The sequence below is a fragment of the Arachis stenosperma genome, chromosome 9 (assembly GCF_014773155.1).
Source record: "Arachis stenosperma cultivar V10309 chromosome 9, arast.V10309.gnm1.PFL2, whole genome shotgun sequence".
Classification (NCBI taxonomy): Eukaryota; Viridiplantae; Streptophyta; class Magnoliopsida; order Fabales; family Fabaceae; genus Arachis; species Arachis stenosperma.
In genome coordinates this window covers 164,212,266-164,228,580 of record NC_080385.1, presented here as the reverse complement: position 1 = coordinate 164,228,580, position 16,315 = coordinate 164,212,266, and the positions used below count along the sequence as shown (strand labels likewise).

General features: G+C 32.5%; 2 protein-coding genes across 2 annotated transcripts; both read left to right on the top strand.

Moving 5' to 3' along the window:
- Positions 1 to 348: 348 nt before the first annotated feature.
- Positions 349 to 2,842, top strand: LOC130948174 (piriformospora indica-insensitive protein 2-like). Its single transcript, XM_057876890.1, has 2 exons — positions 349 to 975; positions 1,454 to 2,842. The coding sequence occupies exons 1-2, from the start codon at positions 742 to 744 to the stop codon at positions 2,684 to 2,686; spliced, it is 1,467 nt and encodes a 488-aa protein (XP_057732873.1). The 5' UTR covers positions 349 to 741; the 3' UTR covers positions 2,687 to 2,842.
- A 4,014-nt stretch (positions 2,843 to 6,856) lies between these two features.
- On the top strand, positions 6,857 to 8,803 carry LOC130947505 (GEM-like protein 5). Its single transcript, XM_057876204.1, has 3 exons — positions 6,857 to 7,238; positions 7,388 to 7,662; positions 8,301 to 8,803. Exons 1-3 carry the CDS (start codon positions 6,920 to 6,922, stop codon positions 8,514 to 8,516), a joined length of 810 nt encoding a protein of 269 aa, XP_057732187.1. The 5' UTR covers positions 6,857 to 6,919; the 3' UTR covers positions 8,517 to 8,803.
- Positions 8,804 to 16,315: the final 7,512 nt, after the last annotated feature.

The following is a 16,315-nucleotide window of genomic DNA, read 5'->3' as shown; positions in this document are numbered from 1 at the left end:
AATTTCTCATCTAATCTAATATTCAATAATAATAATTAATAGTCACAAGAGTGTGGAAATTGCAGAGCAAGGCTGCATAAAAGCAAAAGCCTATTTTTTGCTTTCATATAAATAAATAATAATAGGCTAGGCCTCTTTAATGCATCTCTGATCATATATTAAAGTCATTGTTATTATGACCTTGAGCCTTGATAACTGTGCTAAGTTTTTCTTTTTTTTTTTATTTCTCTAATTTGTTTTCTTCCTTTCTTATATATATATAGTGCCCACACTTCCTTAGCTTTTCCATAAACACAATGGAGTAAAGAGGGTCAGGTTCCTTACTCAGCTTTTTGTGTTTCCTCCATTCCTCTTTTCCCATTCAGTTTTGAGCACAATTTCAGGATCTTGTTCTTTCTTACTCTCTTGATGCAACAGGAAGAAAATAAAATGTGTGCTCTTCCAAAAAAACCATTGTAGTTTTTTGTAGGGCCCCATGCTGAGTTCTTTGTCTTCATTGTTGAGAGCTGATTAACTCATTTGTTTCATCTTCATTCTTCTCTCTGCTACTCACCTTTTGCTATAACTTACTTGAGGATTGTGTCTTTTATCCCAAAAGGAGAAAACATTTCTGATATAACTAAACCCCATCATCATAAAAACCATGTAATCATATCATAAGATGCAATTGAGTTTCATCATCTTTGCAACCATATTCTTGAGCTTGTTATAGTCCTTTCTTTTTGGTTCAGTAACATCATCATGGAGAGGTTTAAGGCTATTATCATTAGTATTAGTCTTAGTCATGCAATTTTTGCTATGGTTTTATTCTCACTTGGTGAAAGTTGCTGTGGACAAATAGTAGTAGACTATGATGTAGCTCCAATGGAGAAAAATGAGCAAGAAGCTTTGTATTCTACCATTCAAGGCTTTGTTGGTGATTCATGGAATGGCTCAGATCTTTATCCAGATCCTTGTGGTTGGACTCCAATTCAGGTAACTGTTCCATTTGATTATACTGCAGAATAGAATAGTGTTGGTTGAAGGTTTATTAGGCCTTTTCTTATGATGAGTTTCAGAAAAGAATATGATAGCTACTCTTAGTTATTCAGAATTAACAATGAAACTTTGAACATAATCTCCTTCTCTATTTAAGATTTCGTTTATGTATTATTAAAAATTTAGATCCATGAGGTCTTAATTTTGAAAATGATTTCTGATGTGAACCTTGTCTTCATAGTAATGATTTCCCCCATTCTTTTATTCAAAAAGTTTTGTTTTTTCGTCATAGTAAAGTGTAAAAGGTTTCATGGTACAGCAACTATTCATTTTCTGATTAAACCGTGTACTAGGAGTAGGAATTTTGGTAGTTATTTTGAAATGATAAGTTTTCTCCAAATATTGCAATAACTTTTATTCTTTTTTCTTTTTATGATCTATGACATCTGTGTGGTGATGTTATTTTAAATTGCAGGGTGTATCTTGTGATCTGTTTGATGGATTTTGGTATGTTACTGTCTTAAACATTGGACCAATCCATGATAACTCTCTGGTTTGTGCTCCAAATTTGGAATTTAGGCCACAATTGTTTGAGCTAAGGCACCTGAAATCTCTGTCCTTCTTCAATTGCTTTCAATCACCAAACAAGCTTCCGGTTAGCATCCCGGCTGGAAGCTGGGACAAACTAGCCGAAAGCTTAGAATCGCTCGAGTTCAGATCAAACAAGGGCCTAATTGGAACCATTCCTTCAAGTTTGGGTGTCCTCAAGAACCTCGAATCGCTTGTGTTGCTAGAGAATGGCTTATCAGGTGAAATTCCAACAGAAATTGGTAGTCTCATCAAATTGAGAAGACTTGTTCTTGCTGGAAACTATTTCAATGGTAACATTCCAGATACATTTGGTGGACTTAAGGACTTATTAATCTTTGATCTAAGTCAGAATTCGCTATCCGGGGTGTTGCCTTCGACACTTGGAAGCTTAACTTCAGCATTGAAGATTGATGTTAGCCACAACAACTTGGAAGGTAATTTGCCAAATGAATTTGCTAATCTTAAGAATTTGACACTTATGGACCTCAGAAGCAACAAATTCTCTGGTGGATTAACTTTGTCACTTGAAGAAATGTGTTCCTTGGAAGAAATGGTTTTGTCCAACAATCCCTTAGGTGGAAGCATCAATGTCCTAAAGTGGGAAAAGCTTAAGAACTTGGAAGTTTTGGAACTCTCTAACATGGGGCTAATAGGTGAAATTCCTGAGTCAATATCAGAGTTAAAGAAATTGAGATTTCTAGGCCTAAGTGATAACAACCTCACAGGAACATTGTCACCTAAGCTAGAATCTCTTCCTAGCCTCAATGCAATTTATCTAAGTGGAAACAATTTCATAGGAGAGCTTAAATTCTCCAAGGACTTCTATGGAAAATTAGGGAGGCGTTTTGGTGCATGGAACAACCCAAACCTTTGTTACCAAATTAGAGAAATGTCAAGTAGCAGTGTTCCTTATGGAGTAAAACCATGCCAACAACACCAAGAGGAGGTTAATTTGGTAGAATATAATTCAAATTCTAAGATTCTCAATGATGGGAATGTGAATGTGACTTCACATAACTACATATCCTCTATGGGGGTTTCTAGCCATGTTACCAATGGGTTATGGTGCAGTTTTATGGAAACAATGTTGGTGATGTGTCTATGTCTAGTTGTATAGTTAGCTCTTCCATCAAGAACAAAGATTCAACTTGTATTTCTTTTTCTTTTAATTTTTCTTTTTTAGGCTTTTTAGTTTTCTTCTAACATATGCTGATAGTGTTGTCAATTACTTAATTTATTGCACAACAAATTAGTTATCTTCACCTGAACATTGCAGCTCAATTAATATGGTTTCTTTAATTGATATCTGTATAATATAGTAACTACTCCACATTATGAAACCACTTCAGTGTTTGTTGCCAATCTTGTACTTTGTTTCTAACATCTTGTAAGAATTATTTACATATATTATTCTAGCATCTTCTAGTACTATATTAAAGACTAAGTTGAACTTCTAATATCACCTAGACAAGAAGAATTTTACACGAACAATGTTATGAAAATTTTTACCCCAGTTTGAGGTATTTATTTTGATCCTAAATGTCATGAAGAACTATTTTTACATAATCCTAAATGTGGTGTGACTCTCGAATATTGATTAATAAGTATGTAAATATGTAATACACACATATTGGATTGAAAAGTGATAAGATGAAAATCTTAATCATGATTTAAAAATATATATATAAATACAAATTGTGAATTATTATTTTATTGTACGAAATTTTGTCCCATGCTATTCGGGCTAGAGCCTAAACTTAGTGATGCTTTTGGCTATTAGACTTTCATCATTTAGAGTGCAGCACTCCACCACTTCGCCTAACAGCACAAAATTTGTATAATTTTTTCATAATTCTATTTTTACGGTTTAAACTGCTCTCATTTTGATCGTCGCTACTATAGAAATCGCTCTTGCTTTTTTTTTTCTGGCTACTAAGATATTTTAGTTGGCCAGATTGTCTCTTGTTTGTCCGTAAATTCAGCAGCAATTCAAAAGATTAACTTATTCGGAGGTCACAATTTCTTTGATTTTTATCTTATATAAAATTGTGAGTTATGATTTTTTTTTTCGGTTTAATATCCCTAATAGTAACGTCTTTAACTAAAATAACTCAATATTAATGTAAAACACACCTCTTTATTTTCACATTTGAAATAAAAATATGTGTGTATATTTGCAACGATGGAAGAAGTAAGAAGAGGAGAAGGAAGCAAAAAGAGAGAATTTGGAATAGAGGTTTGGCAATTTCTACATTTTGATTTCCAATGCATGGCAGTTATGACTTTAATGCTTTGAAAGTGAAGTGTGAAGGGATATTATAAGAAGGGAGATTGATGGGTAGGCCACATTATAGGCTTTTGTTATTGGTATGTTGTACCTTTGTAGCTGTAATATGTAAGTATGTGTCTTTGTGTACTTTGATGTTGGTAAGTAGTAATGTTTTGTACACTGCTTTGAATGGACCTTGTGCTTATAAAGAGAGGCCTATTATTATTATTATTAATTTTATTATGGGAAGGTTGGGTCCATTTCATAGCTCTGGCAAATCTGGGCTCTCTTTGTTCAATGTTGGTTTGCTCAATTGTTCTAAAGTGGGTGCATTAAACAAATTATGTACAATTGTCAGCTTATGGAAGCTAGAAAGAAAAAATTGAATTGAATTGAATGTTGTTACCTTATTACCCATCTCTTGGTCGTTGGAGTTCTGCATATTCTATTCTCCTATAAGGAAACTTTGGCTTTAATGTCACCATGTGTGTTTAGTGGTGGAGATTATAGGATTGGATAATTGGGTGGTTGTTGATTTAATTAATCACAATTATAAGCTGGATCAATAAAATTGCTTTAAATTCGGTTTTAATTTAAACTAGTTCAATCTTTTACATACCCACAAGGGTATTGGGGTAGTGTAAGAGGCATGCTACAACACCATAAAGAGAAGTTGGATTGTACTTTTTGAGAGAAACTAGTTGAAAGAGGAATAGATAAGTAAAATTTCTGGAGGAAAAATGGTGAATTTTATAAACAATTTAAAATTATAGTAATTTATTTCAATCCAAGATATAATAAAGACAATGACAATATTTTTAAAATCCGATATATACTTTAATTTTAAAATTCAGAATGTTACAAATAATAAAAAGTACGAGGAGCCAATGAAATACTTGTACAATGTGTATAATAGAAATTTATGGAGTATTAGAAATATAACAATTATTGTTACATTTTTTATCAACTGAAGTTTTTGGGATGAGTGCTATCATGATATAGTATTAGAGTGTTAGATCTGAAAGGCCAAGAGTTCAATCTTTGGTGAACTCCAAAATCAATTTAATCTTTTGAGAAGATGTTTATTATCCCTAATACTCAGATGGTTGATTATTCTAGATAATATGAGAGATGTTCATGCGGGTCAGACGTCCCGCGGTACACTAGCGAGACACTAAATCACAGTAGTGAATTAATTTACAAACCTTAGACTTTATCTAAGGCTATATCTCACTTTACCACTAAGTTAGAACTTAGAAGTGCTCCTTAACATATTATAGGCTAATAATAATATATCAGATGTTCAAATTCATGTGAATAATGCTTCAGCCTTACACTAATTCATGCATGTATATGGGATTTTGTTAAAATAAATTAACTTCATATAATTCAACTTTTATATGTTTATTTCTATTTTAAAGTTTTGATTGTCTCTTATTTTTCATCAATAATTTATTTTCACTTTAAATTTTTTTATTTTTTTGGTTATTTTTATTCTTTCTTTAAAAAATTACTTCTAACTTTATGTATATGTACTTTTTTTTTAATTTTTTTCAAATTTAATTAAACCATTAAATTAAAAGCTGATAATTTTATATATATATTAAAGCAATAAAATTTATATATAATTTATTTAAATTTAAATAATATAAAATATTAAACACCAAAAATAAATATTATAATTTTTTAAATTTATTTAATTATTATCGAATCTAACAATTTGACCATTAATCTATCGGTTGAACTATTAATTCAATAATTTAATATAATTTACTACTTTGATTGAATCAATTACCAATTCGATTTTGATAATTATACATCTTAGTTTGGTTAGGTTGTGAGATACATATTCGAAAACAAATTCTTTTTTTATTATTTAAAATAAGTGAATTTTATTTTTCAGCTTAATAGTATTCCGTATTTGATATAATATATAATATTAATAAATATTAAATAAATAAAATACTATTTTATAATTGTTAAAATATAAATAGAGTATCTTAATATTTATTGGTCTGAAATAATTTACCAAAATTAAATCACAATATTAATATTAGAATAACATCAAAGTTACAAAAAAAAGAGTTTTTTTTCTTTTAGATTTTTCAATGTATTTTTAATTCGATAATTTAAAAATTAATCCGTTATAAATTTAAGTTTTATTTAAAAATTTATTATTAAATAATAAATTATTTTATTGGGCAGATCAGTATTTCAACACGCTAACTAATAAACTAAACAATACACCAACCTAGATTGATTAGATTTCAATCCGAAGATCAGAGGATGCAGCTACTGTGGGTACAAGCGATCGGCACGAACACGATGGAAGCTTGTTGTTTTGATGGGATTGGCGATTTGCTCGGAAGTGCTATCGCTGAAAATGAGCGCGTTATTGGTCTTCGACGTTCCAGTGGAACAGAAATACGTACTCGCGGACGAGTGCGCGTTACACAATCTCAGCGCAGACGAGATCTATTTTGGGCCTGGGCTTCGACTCAATTTCAGGTGCTGCTGACGTGGATGCTTTGGGCTGAGATCCTTTCCCTGGCCCCGGGAACTCAAGTTGGTTTTGGGCCTCGGAAACGCTCGGGCCACCATCACCGTTCGTTTGATCAGCTATGAAGAGCAGGAAAGGGAGATCACCATATCCTTCGGGTCACTCAGATTTCGTTCTTGTTAAAGAAGAAGAAAATGGTCAAAATAAAATAGTGTCGGAGCAGAGAAAGACTCCCCAGCAACTTTGGTCTCCGCGACAATGACGATGCGACTGGTACTTGCCACTTGTTGTTGTGAGAAAATAGGGGATGACAAACTAGATATGTTCATTTACGTGGGTCCAGCAAATTAGTTATGTGGACAAAAAATAAGCTGCCAAGTGCCAAGTGTTGAATAAAGAATTAAGCATAATAAATTAATAATATTAACCATGTCACATTATACGCGATTAAGCAACCTTAATAACGGATCCACAGCATTACCTTCTCGAATACTCTTTAAGCGAAGCGCGTAATAATAATAATATAAATATGAGATTTTCTTCCTCTCCTCTGTAAACGTTCCTTATAGTTTCTTCTCAACATGAGCACCGCCAACAACAACCACCAAAACGATGAATCTGCAGCATCGTCTTCATCATCTCCATCTGTACCGAAGTGGGAGACGCACATAATGGGGAAGCCAGCAGTGCCAAGTAGCCACCCAGACAACAAGAAAGCAGCAGTGGAGGGTGCACCAAGTGAAGAGCCTGGAGTTCAGTACTACCATCAGCAGCATCCATATGTTCAACATAGCCCCCTTGACAAGCCTCCAAGTACCAGCCCCATGGAATCCATCCTCAACATGTTCGATTCTTGGAGTAAGAAGGCTGAACTTGCTGCCAACAACATCTGGCACAACCGTTAGTTTCTTCTTTCCTTATTATCTCTTTTTTCTCAAATTCATGTGCTAGTTATGAAAAATTAAATTAATTAGTATTTGGGAGAACAAAATTTGATATCTTTTTTCGGATGTTAAAAATCGAGAGGATCTATTTTCGTTATTTTGCAGTCAGAACAAGTCCATCAGTATCCTCGGCTGCACTAGGGAAGATGAACCTGACGGTGAAAGCAATATCAGAAGGTGGATTTGAGTCGCTGTACAAGCAGACATTCACAACATATCCAAATGAGAAGCTTAAGAAAACCTTTGCCTGTTACCTCTCAACATCAACAGGCCCTGTTGCTGGAACACTTTATCTCTCAGATGTTCATGTCGCCTTTTGCAGCGATCGCCCTTTGTCTTTCACTGCACCCTCTGGCCAGCAAACTTGGAGCTACTACAAGGTGCCAATCTCTATTTTTCTTTCTTAAATCTATAATTGCAATTATAACACCAGAAAGAATTGTTCAAAAGGAAATGAAAACACCCAAGTTTTTATATGGAAAGCAATAATGCAAGGTAAATAGTCATGAAATTCTTTCACGTGAAAGTTGATAGTTGAAAATTATTAGATGATTTGATAAATTTGACTAAATTGTTGTATAATAGTTATTAACTATCATCTTCATCTAAAGACAACTGCACATAAATTTTCACCATAATGCGACAAAAATTATAGTAGATTAGTCGCAACCTACCATCTAAATAGGTGTACAACTGAAACATCTATTGAATCTAAAGGGTGAAAAAGATAGAAAAAGGGTTAACTTATGGGGGATCACATTGTACTGTAATAGATTAAATTGAGTGCACAAAAATACAACACCTTTAGAAATATGATTTTGTTTTAAATAAGTGTGCAGTTTGATTAGTATAAATGAAAAGCATTATTTTATGAACTTGTATATCATTGTATGTTTAGATTTTGTTATGGCATCCATTTCAGCTCTTAAAAACTCTGTTTTTTAACCTTTAGATGATACTCAGTGTTCAAATTTTCAAATGTTCAAACATGGTCACTTAGGATGTTACTTTGTAACAGGTAATGGTGCCTTTGGGGAAGATTGGAGCAGCGAACCCAGTGATCATGAGGGAGAACCCATCAGAGAAGTACATTCAGATTGTTACTGTGGATGGACATGATTTTTGGTTCATGGGTTTTGTTAATTTTGACAAGGCAAATAAGCATCTTTCAGAAGCTTTGTCAAATTTTACTGTGCCAGGAATAGCGGTTCCACCCACCAGTTCCAGTTCCTGAGCACCGATTTCCATTTCATCGCTGCATGAAATCTGTTTTCCCTGTGCGAGTTGTGTTCATTAATGTATTTTCTTGCAGCTAGCTATTAATGTTGGATTTATATATACTAGATGAATAGTTTCCAGACCCAAACCAAAGCGAGATTTAAGGCCAACTTTTAATTTGTGGATGCTAGGTTTTTCTGTTTATGTTTTAGAAGGTCTATTATGTTGGTCATATGGATCTAATTTGTGTATGTATTTATTTATTGGTCAGCGATTAATTTTAAATAAAATTTTAATCTCTCATGACTTGGCTTATTGGATTGGGAGGTATCATAGAAAATAAAACTAAATTAATTTAGATTAATTAAATAATTATTTTTATTTAAACAAATATTAGGAGTTATGTGTGTATTATGCAGGGGGTGTATCTCATTAATTAATTACGAATTTTTAAATAAAATTTAGATTTATGTAAATTAATCTTTAATTTATTAAATTAGAGAACATAGTAGAAACCAAAAAAATTTTTATACATTGAAATTTTTTTTTCTTTATATTTTAGCTGTGGGTTGCTCATTACATGCCATTTTTTTACCCTTAGCTATTTACGCTTTGATTTAATACTACTGCTCATATCATTTAATAAAAGTTAATTTTCATACATATGAAGTAATATATATCTTCACGTAATTAAATTTAACATACAAGATGATAGAAATTTCATTTTTCATAGTAAAATTTATAGGATTTAGTCCATTCGTGTCGTAAAGACATATTTAAAAAATATAATAATAAAAAATTTTAAAATTTTTAATAACTTTTAATTAAAATTTTTTTATGTTTTTAACTTATATATATTAAAAAGTATTTATAATAGAATTTATAATATTATAGTGTTTACATTTTCAACTTTTTTTAATATTTCTTTAATGTACTTCTCTCTTGAGAATATAAGTGTTCATAGAAAATAGGTATCCACATTTCATTTTTATCACAACACTTTTTATTGGATGTTTATTTAGGATTATACCTCATTAAAACCTTACTAAAGAAAAAACTAATGAGAAAAAAATTTTAGTGAAGAAAAAAGAGTACAAAATCCTTTGTGATGGAGATTGCCTCATTAAAAACCTTGTCAAGAAAAAAAGAGTACAGTCTCCCCCTCTTGTCGACATCATTTAACATCTCGAAATCGGCGCATCCCAATCTGATGTACCAATTTTTCAAAGGAGGATTTTGGAAGTGACTTTGTGAATAAGTCTGCCAAATTGTCACTTGAGTAGATTTGTTGGACATCAATTGTCCCTTGATTTTAAAGATCATGAGTGAAGAAGAATTTGGGAGAAATATGTTTTGTTCTGTCACCTTTGATATATCCACCCTTAAGTTGAGAAATGCATGCTGTATTATCTTCAAACAGGATAGTTGGAGCTATCTTATGGTTAATCAGTCCACATGATGACAGAATATATTGGATCAAACTCTTGAGCCAAAAACACTCGTGACTTGTTTCATGTATTGCTAGTATTTTAACATGATTAGAGGAGGTTGCTGCTATCGTCTGTTTCGTGGACTTCTATGATATGGCTGTACCACCATATGTGAACAGGTATCCTGTTTGAGATCTCCCTTTGTATGGATCAGACAAGTATCCAGCGTCAGCATAGCCAACTAATTGTGACTTGGATCCATATGGGTAAAACAGTCTCATATCAACCGTTCCATGAAGATATCAAAAGATTTGTTTGATTTCATTCCAATGTCTTCTGGTTGGAGAGGAACTATACCTTGCTAGTAAATTCACAGCAAATGATATATCGGGTCGTGTATTATTAGTAAGATACATTAGCGCTCCAATGGCACTAAGATATGGTACTTCGGAATCAATGATATCTTCATTTTCTTCTTTAAGACGGAATTGATTCTTTTCCACATCCAAAGACCTTACGATTATTGGGGTACTTAATGGATGTGATTTATTCATATAAAATCTTTTCAATATCTTTTCTGTGTATATTGTTTGATGAATACAGATCATATTCTTTGTATGCTCGATCTGCAGGTCGAGACAAAATTTAGTCTTTCCAAGATCTTTTATCTCAAATTCTTCTTTTAGAGTTTTTATAATTGTTGGAATCTCTTCAGGAGTTCCAATGATATTTAAATCATTAACATACACAGTAATTATAATGAATTCAGATGCAGATTTCTTTATGAAAACACATGGGTAGATAACATCATTCTTAAAACCATTTTTGGTCAGATGCTCAATAAGACAATTATACCACATTCGTCCAGATTGCTTTAGACCATATAAAGATATTTGCAATTTGACTGAGTATAACCCCTGTGAATATTCATTAGATGGTTTAGATATCTTTAGTCCTTTAGAAACTTTCATATAAATATCACGATCTAATAAGCCGTATAAGTAGGCTATTACCACATCCATTAAATGTATATGTAGATTATGATATGCGGATAAACTGACCAAATAACGCAATGTTATTGCATCCACTATAGGAGAATATGTTTCTTCATAATCTATACCGGGCCTTTGTGAAAAATCTTGTGCTACAAGTTGAGCTTTGTAGCGTACAACTTCATTTTTCTCATTTCATTTTTTCACAAATACCCATCGGTATCCAACAGGTTTTACATCTTCTGATGTACGGACTACAGGTCCAAAGATTTCACGTTTTGCAAGTGAGTCTAACTCAATCTTCATGACTTCTTTCCATTTTGGCCAATAATTTCTTTGTCGACATTCTTCAACTGATCTTGGATCAAGATCCTTACTTTCATGCATGATATTTAATGCCACACTATATTGATGCGTGAGCATCTTATCTATCTTTTCCTAGTGAATTTGCATCTAATTTGTTGAGTTTAATTAAGAATTAATTATATTTTAGCCACTATGGATGCTATTTTGAGTTTTGTGCAATTTTATTTATTTTAGGTAGCATTCGGAGGGATTTGATGAAGTTTCTGCAGAGAAAAAGAAGAAACCAAAGAGATGACCAGCGAAGACCGACGCGAACGCATGGCTCACGCGACCGCGCGGAATGGAGAAATCGCAATGACGCGATCGCATGCTTGACGCGAACGCGTGGACTGGAATCTGCACAAATGACGCGAGCGCGTGGACGATGCGAACGCGTCACATGCGCGATCTGCAAAAATACAAATGACGCTAGTTACGAATTTTGGGCTGTTTTGACCCACTTTTCAGCCCAGAAAACATAGATTAGAAGCTGTAAAATGGACAAATCAAGTGGTCCCCAACCATCAACTGAAGATCTATTAATTAATTCGAATTTAAATTCAAATCTTATCTTTGAGGAAAAGATATTATTTTTAATTTTTTATTTTTAACCTATGAGGATTAGTAATAAATAGAAACTCTGTACATTTAGGCATATATCAGATTGTTACCAGAATCATTATTTTTCTTCTCTGAACCATGAGCCACTAATTCTCCATTGTTAAGGTTAGGAGCTCTGTCTATTTGTAATGGATTAATTCGTTTGATCTTTCTAATTTATTCCATGCTTTGATTTATATTTCAATAATTGTTTTTGCTCTTTATTTTATGAATATGGGTGGAACGGAAGTATGACCCATGTTCTAATTGAGTTCTTGTAAAATTTGGAAAAGCTCTTTATTTGAACAACAGCTTGGAAACATATTATCCTAAATTTTAATTATTTGGATTTAATGGGATACGTGACATATAATCCCCTTATTTTTGGGTAATTAGAATTTTTGTGGCATATAAACTGAAAATTGATTTTTACCCTCTAATTGGAATTAACTGACCAAGGAATTGGTAGTTAATGAATTTTAGAGGAGACTAGGAAGGTCTAAGGAATTAGGGTCTAGTCACATATAGTTTGCCATGAAATTATATCTTGCATGATTAAATTAGTTAGTAAAAAAAATTAATCCGGAAAAATCGATAACTCTGAAACCTTAATTATCTTCTCATTATATTATTTCCAACTTATTTATATGTCTGTGTTTAATGCTCTTTGAATACCAAAACACTCTTTTCTGCTTGCCTAACTAATTCTATCAAATACTATTGTTTCTTAATCCATCAATCCTCGTGGGATCGACCCTTACTCACGTAAGGTATTACTTGGTACGACCCGGTGCACTTGCCGGTTAGTAAGTGTGGGTTCTAAATTCCGCACCATATATGCAAATATTTCATTAACAATTGTCTTATTTCAGTCCCATTTCTCTCCTGTGAAGACATATTTTATCGAGTTCTCGTCATTTTCACAATTTTCAGGTGCCTAAACATCTTCTGGCGTTAAAACTATATCAGAATTTTGGACAACTGCATGTGTCTTTACTGTATCTTTTTCAACAGGAATAATATTTACCTTTTTTCTTTTTCGAGGATTTTTGTCTTTGGAACCAACAGGCTTGCCACGCTTTTAGCATGAATTCACTTCGGTGGCAATTTGTCCGACTGGGACATCAACTTGAGTTGGAGCATTTTCAGCCGGTATATAGGATTTAGTAATCCTCTTTGTATCAGAAAATGCATCAGGCAATTCATTTGCTATCCTTTGCAAATGTATAATCTTTTGAACTTCTAGTTCACATTGCCCTGATCGAGGATCCAAATGCATCAAGGATGATGCATTCCAATTAAGTTTCTTTTCAGGAAACTTATTCTCTCCCCCTAATATTGAAAATATTTGATTCATCAAAATGACAATCCGCAAATCGAGCTTTAAATACATCCCTAATTTGTATCTCAAGATACCTTACTATAGAGGGAGAATCATATCCAACATATATCCTCAAATTTTTTTGGAGTCCCATTTTGGTGCGAGAAGGTGGTGCAATGGGAACATATATCGCACACCCGATTATTCTTAAATGAGAAACATTTGACTGTTGGCCAAAAGCTAATTGCATATGAGAAAACTGATGGTAACTCATTGGTCTCAAACAAATAAGTGCTGCGGCATGTAAAATAGCATGCCCCCAAGCCGAAGTTAGGAGATTTGTTCTCATAAGTAAGGGTCTTGCAATTAATTGGAGGCGTTTAATAAGTGATTTTGCTAACCCATTTTGTGTGTGAACATGAGCTACTGGATGTTCAACACTTATTCCATTAGCCATACAATAAGCATCAAAGGCTTGGGAAGTAAATTCACTAGCATTATCAAGCCGAATTGTTTTGATTGGATTTTCTAAAAACTGTGCTTTTAATCAAATAATTTGAGCAAGTAATCTCGCAAACGCCAGGTTGCAAGAAGACAATAAGCACGCATGTGACCATCTCGAAGATGCCTCTATTAGGACCATAAAATATCTAAAAGATTCACATAGTGGATGAATAAGTCCACATATATCGCCTTGAATCCTTTCTAGGAATTCAGGGGACTCAAATCCAATCTTTACTAGTGATAACCTTAAAATTAACTTTCTCTGAAAACATGCAGCACAACAAAATTAACTAGATTTAAGAATTATCTGGTTCTTTAGTGAATGTCCATGGGAGTTTTCAATAATTCTCCACATCATGGTTGTTTCCGGATGACCAATCGATCTTGCCAAGTTATGAATTCATTTGGACAAGTAAACTTCTGGTTTACAATGGCATGTGATTCAATTGCAGTAATCTTGGTATAATATAAACCAAATGAAAGTGATGGTAACTTTTCTAATATAACCTTTTTATTTAAATCATGAGTTGTGATACATAAGTACTCATGATTTTCCTCATTCATTGTTTCAATATGATATACATTTCGGCGAACATTTTTAAAACTCAACAAGTTCCTCAGAGACTTGGTAGATAATAGTGCATTATTTATTATGAATTTTGTTCCTCCAAGAAACAAAATTATAGTTCTTCCAGAACCTTCTATCACATTGCCCGAGCTAATAATAGTGTTAACATATTCTTCTTTTGGCACAAAATGGGTAAAATATATATCACTTTTGAGAATGGTGTGCAAACTTGCACTATCCGCAAAGCATACATCTTCATTATATATCCTTGCCATTTCTTCAAAGACAAATAATATTAATATGAGTATAAATATTTACGCCGTAAAATTATTTTCTTGATTGAAAATACTTTTCTAAGTATAGAATATACTAAAAAGTTTATTATTACTATCTTGGCACATTTAAAAATTTTGAAATTTATAAATATTTTATTATACATCATATTTAAAATTCAGATGCATAAAAATAAAACTTAACAATAAGTTTCTTACATTATTTATTTACATGAATACTTAACAATCTCACATATTAAACTATTCCATCATTGATCAAATGACAAATATTTCCTTCAGAATCTTCAAAAAAATCAGATACATCATAATGAGTGGTGTAATTTTCAACATCATTTGAACAAATTTTGTTTCCTTTCCTTTGTCATCCTTTTTCAAAGATGCTTGATAAAGATCGACTAGGTGCCTTGGGGTATGAGGTACGTGACCAATGACCCTTTCCACCACAACCGAAACACTTTCCTCTGTTGATTTATTTTGCCCAGAGTTTTTTTCTTTATCCCACTTCTGGTGAGATCCTTTCTTGTGAACATAATTCATTTTCTTTCCATAATTTTTCTTGTTACTAAAACCATGCTATTTACCTCTTCTAGGGTAATGATTTGCCGCATTTGTTTCAGAAAATGGGGCGGCGCCAACTGGGCGTGCTTCATGATTTTTTAATAGCAATTCATTGTTGCGTTCAGCAACAAGAAGGTAAGAAATCAACTCAGAATATTTTGTAAATCCTTTTTCTCGATACTGCTGCTGTAGGAGCACATTTGAGGCATGGAAGGTCGATAAAGTTTTCTCTAACATATCATTATCAGTTATCCTTTTTCCCACGTAACTTCATTCGTGACGTGATTCGAAACATTATTGCTGAATTATATTCATTTATGAATTTAAAATTCTATAGACGCAAGTGCGTCCATTCATATCGGGCTTAAGGAAGTATCACCGTCTTTTGATGATTATACCTTTCTTCAAGATCTTTCCACTGATCTACATGATTTTTTAATGTAAGATATTCATTTTTCTATCTTTCGTCAAGATAACGACGAAGAAAAATCATGACTTTGATTTTATCCTTTTGGGATGTATTATTTTCAGCCTTAATTGTATCTCTAAGATCCATTGAATCAAGATGGATTTCAGCATCTAATATCCATGATAAATAATTATTTCTAGATATATCAAGAGCATTAAATTTAAGATGAGAGAGTTTTGACATAATAAAAATTTATTACCTGAGTCTTTCAAAAATTTGATCAAAGTCTCGTGCTGATAACGTGTTATAAAATAAATAAATTAAATAAGATGTACTAAATATAAAATAAAGATGTGTAAATAAATAACTTTAGTAATAATATTCACCACATCAATATCTCACACTAATAGAAACGTATTAATATTAGGACAAATCACTATATTAAGCCAAGGAGAGAAAAATTTTACACAAATTCGCCAAACTAAAATCTGGTTCATGAATCAACCAATGCACGTTTCTATATAGTTCGAACCAACTTAATTCGAGCCTCATTTACATATAATTCGAATCAATTTGATTCGAACTATACACATATACCCACTAATTCGAATCAACCTGATTCGAATTACATACAATAATTCGAATAAAGCTGATTCGAATTACTCTTCCGCATGCAAACTCTGGTTCAACACCTCTCATTTTTATATTTGTGAATAACACAAATTTTTCATATCCAAAATTTTCAGCTCTAATTTTCCAAAATTTTTTATATTAGTGATATAATTATTTAAATAT

Excerpts from the sequence above, each read along its gene's own strand:
- LOC130948174 (XM_057876890.1), top strand. The coding sequence starts at position 742 with ATGGAGAGGTTTAAGGCTATTATCATTAGTATTAGTCTTAGTCATGCA. Across the intron at positions 976-1,453 it reads GTGGTTGGACTCCAATTCAG|GGTGTATCTTGTGATCTGTT; the intron begins GTAACTGTTCCA and ends TTTAAATTGCAG.
- LOC130947505 (XM_057876204.1), top strand. The coding sequence starts at position 6,920 with ATGAGCACCGCCAACAACAACCACCAAAACGATGAATCTGCAGCATCG. Across the intron at positions 7,239-7,387 it reads CAACAACATCTGGCACAACC|TCAGAACAAGTCCATCAGTA; the intron begins GTTAGTTTCTTC and ends GTTATTTTGCAG. Across the intron at positions 7,663-8,300 it reads AAACTTGGAGCTACTACAAG|GTAATGGTGCCTTTGGGGAA; the intron begins GTGCCAATCTCT and ends ACTTTGTAACAG.